This window comes from Oncorhynchus keta, unplaced genomic scaffold, assembly GCF_023373465.1.
Source record: "Oncorhynchus keta strain PuntledgeMale-10-30-2019 unplaced genomic scaffold, Oket_V2 Un_contig_6966_pilon_pilon, whole genome shotgun sequence".
Taxonomy (NCBI): Eukaryota; Metazoa; Chordata; class Actinopteri; order Salmoniformes; family Salmonidae; genus Oncorhynchus; species Oncorhynchus keta.
The window spans coordinates 255346-263306 of NW_026289174.1; the positions used below are offsets into that span (position 1 = coordinate 255346).

The 7961-nt window shown below is 40.7% G+C and overlaps 1 protein-coding gene across 2 annotated transcripts; it reads right to left on the minus strand.

Annotated features, from left to right (window-relative positions):
- Positions 1-414: 414 nt before the first annotated feature.
- LOC118383801 (caspase-1-like) lies at positions 415-3624 on the minus strand. 2 transcript variants are annotated; one of them, XR_004825725.2, is made up of 2 exons: positions 3262-3624; positions 415-897 (listed from the first exon to the last, which is right to left on the minus strand). XR_004825725.2 is itself a non-coding variant. In XM_052511604.1 (2 exons), the coding sequence occupies exons 1-2, from the start codon at positions 3294-3296 to the stop codon at positions 653-655; spliced, it is 354 nt and encodes a 117-aa protein (XP_052367564.1). In that variant the 5' UTR covers positions 3297-3430; the 3' UTR covers positions 415-652. The 2 variants fall into 2 exon arrangements, 1 of the variants encoding a protein (XP_052367564.1); XM_052511604.1 differs by having other exon boundaries at positions 3188-3430.
- Between the last annotated feature and the right edge of the window lie 4337 nt (positions 3625-7961).

The window sequence follows — 7961 nt, forward strand, 5'->3', positions numbered from 1 at the left end:
GACCCTCCTGCTAGATAGGGGTCCAGCTAGGTACCTAGTGGAGGACTGACTGACCCTCCTGCTAGACAGGAGTCCAGCTTGGTACCTAGTGGAGGACTGACTGACCCTCCTGCTAGATAGGGGTCCAGCTAGGTACCTAGTGGAGGACTGACTGACCCTCCTGCTAGACAGGAGTCCAGCTTGGTACCTAGTGTAGGACTAACTGACCATCCTGCTAGAGAGGAGTCCAGCTAGGTACCTAGTGTAGGACTAACTGACCCTCCTGCTAGAGAGGAGTCCAGCTAGGTACCTAGTGTAGGACTAACTGACCCTCCTGCTAGAGAGGAGTCCAGCTAGGTACCTAGTGGAGGACTGACTGACCCTCCTGCTAGAAGAGCCACACTTCCAGGAGGCTGCAGAAGGAGAGAGGCTGTGTGGTTGGTCCTTCAGTAAGTTTATTGTTATTATAGTGGTAATGTTTGATTGACATTTTCTGTACATTGTTGTGACCCTGAATTAAAGCAGCAGACAGCAAGAACATGTTGAACCATCCTGCCTGTCTATTCTGCCTGGTCTCCACACCTCCAGGGGTTGACTACAACTGTTGATCTGAAGCTGTGAACAAAGACATGGGGTCCAGGTCCCCAAGAAGGTTGATCATCCTGGAACTTGACTAATTTCCTTTTCTCAACACCATGTCGATGATGTCACGTGCCTTCTCTGTCCTCTCAGCGATCACCTCCACTGACTCCATTTCCTCCTGGTTGATGACTGTGTGTTGCAGGAGTCTGTCCAGCAGTTCATTCAGGACAGGTCCTGATACTCGTTTCACAAACTCTGTCCGTACAGAACGCAGCTGCTGCTCTGCAGAACCAGTCAGACTGCTCTCAGCCGGACCTCCTGCCCCCAACACAGCACCTGAGAGAGAGTCAGGTTACAAAATAACTACATTTGTTCATTCACATTTCAGACATTTAGAAACAGACTTCTTTCAAAGTAACCTACAATAAAAGTCTAAATTGTATTAGTGAATCTTTGCACTGAGAACACATTCTGTAACAATAAACAACCTGCATCAATGTACACATCACACCATGTTTCATTCATATTCAGATTCACAGAAAAAGAGGCTGGAGCCTCATTGGGGCATTCAGAACCAGGCTGTTCTACATCAAGTCCTGGAGGAGATGCCATTGGGGCATTCAGAACCAGGCTGTTCTACATCAAGTCCTGGAGGAGATGCCATTGGGGCATTCAGAACCAGGCTGTTCTACATCAAGTCCTGGAGGAGATGTCATTGGGGCATTCAGAACCAGGCTGTTCTACATCAAGTCCTGGAGGAGATGCCATTGGGGCATTCAGAACCAGGCTGTTCTACATCAAGTCCTGGAGGAGATGTCATTGGGGCATTCAGAACCAGGCTGATCTACATCAAGTCCTGGAGGAGATGTCATTGGGGCATTCAGAACCAGGCTAATTTACATCAAGTCCTGGAGGAGATGCCATTGGGGCATTCAGAACCAGGCTAATCTACATCAACTCCTGGAGGAGAGTTATTGGGGCATTCAGAACCAGAATAATTTACATCAAGTCCTGGAGGAGATATCATTGGGGTATTCAGAATCAGGCTAATCTACATCAAGTCCTGGAGGAGAGTTATTGGGGCATTCAGAACCAGGCTAATCCACATCAAGTCCTGGAGGAGATGTCATTGGGACATTCAGAACCAGGCTAATCTACATCAAGTCCTGGAGGAGAGTTATTGGGGCATTCAGAACCAGGCTAATTTACATCAAGTCCTGGAGGAGATGTCATTGGGCCACTCAGAACCAGCATTTCTATCACATGACCCATCAGTTTAGTGTCTCGATTAGCATCATCTAACATTTATAAAATATTTATATCTGGACACTTTCTGTTGATCTGGAATTGTTCCTTATTTTAGGCTACTACTTTTAGTCTTAATCTTTACTACACTACTCACTGTTTATCACATGACCTCACATGTGAATCCTTAAACAGATGGGTGGAGCTAAGGCTTAAGAGGGTGTGAACAATGCTGAATGGGTGGCGACAAAGGAGAGCTCTCCAGTAGGTGCACCAAAACATTCAGGGGCCATTTTCTCAATGGTGGGGTTTCAACTCTCAAAGCAGAATTACTTTCCCATTGTTCCTCAAATGCAGTCTATGATATACCATTTTGTATCTCTGTCTCTGATTTTATTGTTACTTCCTCTACTTCCTTATACAAATATGTCCTGTTTCGACTGCAGATAAGTTACACAATAATTCTCTAAAGAGGGTGGGTGAATCCTTACTGCAGAAACAATAAATAGTGGGCCGAGCGCGTCATTCTTGTAGTGCGTAGAAAACAAACAGTTGATCTCATCATTTAAATACTAGTTATCGAAAAAAAGAAAAACGCCCACTTAATTTTTGGGCCAAAACTTTTGTATTTTCCTGATGTTATGAATTTTAGTGACGTTGCCAGTTGTTGTTCCTGAATGTATTTCGTTATTTGGTCCTCAAAACTTGAACTCGAGATTTACCATTTGGAGATTGCAGCGTTTTCCCGCAACCATATGATTGGTCGGGTAAGCTAATGCGTCATCACACTCCCTTCATCTGATTGGTCGGGTAGGCGGACCTTCTGACTTTGTGGATGTGGTAACTAGTGAGCAAAGCAGATCACCACCTTTCTGAGTTTATCAACTTAATGTCGCATTCAAAACCACAGGGATCTCGGTAAAAAAAAATTATCTGACTGGGAAAAATCGATTTGAACCGTCCTCTTTCTCGAGAGCTGACATCGTATTTTTCAGAGCTCCCAGTTGTTCCCAGTTGTTGTGATCGCGGCATAAACTTTTCACATAAACCCACTTCATTTAGTTTCAATACCCGTTGCCGCACGTCACTTTTACTTGCCCGAATTGACGAGAATGACTTTTATTTTTCAAAGTAACTAGTTTACGTGACACACGTCTTCCTCCGGGAAGTGAAAGAGCGCAATGACAATAATCATGGTCATGTGCAGTCAATCTCCCATACCCTACCTACCTCATAGCCCTGTAGACTATAATATAACATTGATTCATATTGACTAGGCTGATCAATATGAATCAGCATCAATGAAAGGAAGTCTAAAATAATCATTATTGAAAGTTGAAATCAGTATTGTAATAATTTAACAATTTTGTGGATGTCTTACCTCTCTGTGCGATGGCCGAACTTCTCCGAAACACTTTTCTACATACAATTGTAAAAGAACGGTACAGTACAAACCTTAGAAACATTTTTCTTCTACCGATATTGTCCATTTCTTCCTTCACTTCCTTATAAATGTACTTCCTATTTCAACACAGTGGGCTGGTTCAACATGTATACGTTTATATTATATATTCACATTTATGTCATGTAACGTTTGCATACACTTAATGCCAGAATTCAGCCCATAAATTCATATTCTATCTGGTAAAAGTGCATTTTGTATTATTTTATATCAGGATTTGATTGAGTGATGTTTTGCAGTGCTACCAGCAGAGGGCAGTGTGACAACAACCAGGTTCGGCAGAAGGACGCAAGACGGTCATATCTGTGTTGTTATGGTAACACGATAGGATGGGTAACCAATGACAGACAATGATTCTGCAAACCCTCCCCCAAAAATATTGATTATAATGTATAGCATATGAAGTTAAAAATAGACTCTTTATAATGTGAAGTTATATTGAACTAATCACACTAATCAAAGACACATTCACACACAGAGACCAACACACATTCAGAGATAGACATGCACAGACAAATACATTCCATTCCTTTTCCTGTCATTTATTGAACATGTATTTGACAGAGATACTTCACATCAATCATCATTTCTGTAAATGTGACATATATTATGTCTTATATGTCCTTCAGACACTCTCAAGTCATTGGTAAAGGTGTGACAGGTCACACAGCTCCTTATATGTCCTTCAGACACTCTCAGGTCATTGGTAAAGGAGTGACAGGTTACACAGCTCCTTATGTCTGTCAATGTGTTGATATTCAGCCTCTCTCATGAACCTCTAACAGGCCAACACTGTATAGTATATTCATCAAATACATTTCTGTGGTTTTAAATTGAATGCCAAATTCTCAGAGCCAGTTTCCCAGACACATTCACAGTGAGTATGCAAATACAGTAAGTACATTCCAATAACATCACAATAAAAGTTTACAATCCATATATATAATACATCTTTACAATCTCCTCCAATAGGGTGTCATTTCAGATGGTAATCCTAGTCTCTCCTCATCTCCTCCAATAGGTGTCATTTCAGATGGTAATCCTAGACTCTCCTCATCTCCTCCAATAGTGTGTCATTTCAGATGGTAATCCTAGACTCTCCTCATCTCACCCAATACAGGTGTCATTTCAGATGGTAATCCAGACTCTCCTCTCCTCCAATAGGGTGTCATTTCAGATGGTAATCCTAGACTCTCTTCATCTCCTCCAATAGAATGTCATTTCAGATGGTAATCCCAGACACTCCCTCATCTCCTCCAATAGGATGTCATTTCAGATGGTAATCCAACTCTCCTCATCTCCAATAGGGTGTCATTTCAGATGGTAATCTTAGTCTCTCCTCATCTCCTCCAATAGGATGTCATTTCAGATGGTAATCTTAGTCTCTCCTCATCTCCTCCAATAGGATGTCATTTCAGATGGTAATCCTAGTCTCTCCTCATCTCCTCCAATAGGATGTCATTTCAGATGGTAATCCTAGACTCTCCTCATCTCCTCCAATAGTGTGTCATTTCAGATGGAAGTCCGTTTTCTAATACTCATACTAACCTCACTAACCGTACTATTTGTGACGTGTTTGAGTATATAGTATGCTTATTGGTCATAGTATGATATAGTTTAGTTTGCCAAAAGTTCCCGGATGTCGTACTAAATTCGCCAAAATATGAAGTTTACAAGCAGAGGACACTACCCATAATGCAATTCTTCATGAAATGGGCGGGGCTTCACATAGTTTTCAGATTTGAAGAAAATGGCGGAAAGTATGTTGCTGAAGTCCAACGACAGCGGATACAAATTCATTGCTTTAACTCGTTTTGACAAATGTTAAGAAAATGTTGAGCAATGTAAGAAAGTAATTACTTTTCAAATAAGTTCCTTACGAACCACACAGCATATCATTACAGCTGTATGTACCGGTATGTTAACTACCTACCTAACGCGACAGTAGTTGGCTACTTATACATCAAACTCGCCTGATATATTAACTACAGGCCAACTAACTACTCAACCCTTTATTGACTTGATTATTCCCGTCATTCCCATCTTAGCTGAATGGTATAGTCGTTGTGTTTTGGTAAATTGTCTCTGTCTCTCTCCTCTGATTTCAGAGCATCTCGCCTGAGAGACCAGAGCGCAGAATAATGAATTTACGAGCCGCTCGACACCCGTTGAATATGACCAGCGGCAGTAAACATCGGGAGGGGGAAAAAAAAGCGTAATTAAATTGTTTCCAGCAGCACCAGAAAGCTCAAATCAACCCTTACTCCTCTGTCTGAGCGTCCAGATTTAATTTAATAACACACCCAACGTCTAACAATGTGTAACTAGTCATTTGTTACGCTGACTAGCTAGCAAGAGGTTGCATAGCAACAGCATCAACTTCCGGTAGAGAAGGCAACGAGCTGGTCGGTTACAGTATACTAAAATAAACTAATAGTATGTAGTATACAGTATACTAAAATAAACTAATAGTATGTAGTATACAGTATACTAAAATAAACTAATAGTATGTAGTATACAGTATACTAAAATAAACTAATAGTATGTAGTATACAGTATACTAAAATAAACTAATAGTATGTAGTATACAGTATACTAAAATAAACTAATAGTATGTAGTATACAGTATACTAAAATAAACTAATAGTATGTAGTATACAGTATACTAAAATAAACTAATAGTATGTAGTATACAGTATACTAAAATAAACTAATAGTATGTAGTATACAGTATACTAAAATAAACTAATAGTATGTAGTATACAGTATACTAAAATAAACTAATAGTATGTAGTATATAAATCATTAAGTATGTAGTATACAGTATACTAAAATAAACTAATAGTATGTAGTATATAAATCATTAAGTATGTAGTATACAGTATACTAAAATAAACTAATAGTATGTAGTATACAGTATACTAAAATAAACTAATAGTATGTAGTATATAAATCATTAAGTATGTAGTATACAGTATACTAAAATACTAATAGTATGTAGTATATAAATCATTATGTAGTATACAGTATACTAAAATAAACTAATAGTATGTAGTATACAGTATATTACTAAAATAACTAATAGTATGTAGTATATAATCATAGGGCTCTGTCTAAAATGAACACATATCAAACATTAATTTACAGGTGAAGCTAATTTGTGTATACAGTATCCTCCAGATCAGTATACAGTATACTAAAAATAACTAATAGGGTATATAAATCTCTGTTTACAGTATCCTCCAGATCAGTAGGCAGTAGGGATGACTAAGGGATGTTCTCTGTTTAGTGAGTATACAGATACAGAAACTAATAGTATGGGATACAGTATACTAAAATAAACTAATAGTTCTCTGGATGTTCTCTAGTTTAGTACAGTAGGGATGACCAGGGATCTCTGTTTAGAGTAGCAGATATCTCTGTTTAGTGAGTCCACCAGATCAGAGGCAGTAGGGATGACCAGGGATGTTCTCTGTTTAGTGAGTCTGTCAGATCAGAGGCAGTAGGGATGACCAGGGATGTTCTCTGTTTAGTAGGGATACAGTATCCTAAAGATCAGAGGCAGTAGGGATGACCAGGGATGTTCTCTGTTTAGTAAAGTCCACCAGATCAGAGGCAGTAGGGATGACCAGGGAGTGTTCTCTGTTTAGTGAGTCAGTATCAGATCAGAGGCAGTAGGGATGACCAGGGATGTTCTCTGTTTAGTGAGTCCACCAGGTCAGAGGCAGTAGGGATAGGGAGGACACCAGATCAGAGGCAGTAGGGATGTTCTCTGTTTAGTAGTGAGTCTGTCAGATCAGAGGCAGTAGGGGTGACCAGGGATATTCTCTGTTTAGTGAGTCCACCAGGTCAGAGGCAGTAGGGAGGACCAGGGATGTTCTCTGTTTAGTGAGTCCACCAGGTCAGAGGCAGTAGGGAGGACCAGGGATGTTCTCTGTTTAGTGAGTCCACCAGGTCAGAGGCAGTAGGGATGACCAGGGATGTTCTCTGTTTAGTGAGTCCACCAGATCAGAGGCAGTAGGGATGACCAGGGATGTTCTCTGTTTAGTGAGTCCTCCAGATCAGAGGCAGTAGGGATGACCAGGGATGTTCTCTGTTTAGTGAGTCCTCCAGATCAGAGGCAGTAGGGATGACCAGGGATGTTCTCTGTTTAGTGAGTCCACCAGATCAGAGGCAGTAGGGATGACCAGGGATGTTCTCTGTTTAGTGAGTCCACCAGATCAGAGGCAGTAGGGATGACCAGGGATGTTCTCTGTTTAGTGAGTCCTCCAGATCAGAGGCAGTAGGGATGACCAGGGATGTTCTCTGGTAAGTGTGTGAATGGAGTTCCATTTTCCAGTCCTGTTGTAATGACCAGGGATGTTCTCTGTTTGGGAGTCCAGGGATCAGAGGCAGTAGGGATGAAAAGGGATTTCTTTGTTTAGTAAGTCCACCAGATCAGAGGCAGTAAAAGTTGTAAAAAAGGGATAGTTAAAGTAAAAAAAAGATACCCCCAAAAAACAACTTTAGTACTTTTAAGGATTTTACACCACTGAGCATAACCTACGGACAACAAACACAATTGCGTTTATCGATGGCAATTTGAACTCAGAGACACCGTGACGGATCCATCACCTCTGTTTCACACTGATCCACAGCCCCATGTCACAGGATCTGGACAGAATTAGGAAGCTGAAAGGGATCCCAGTTCTTC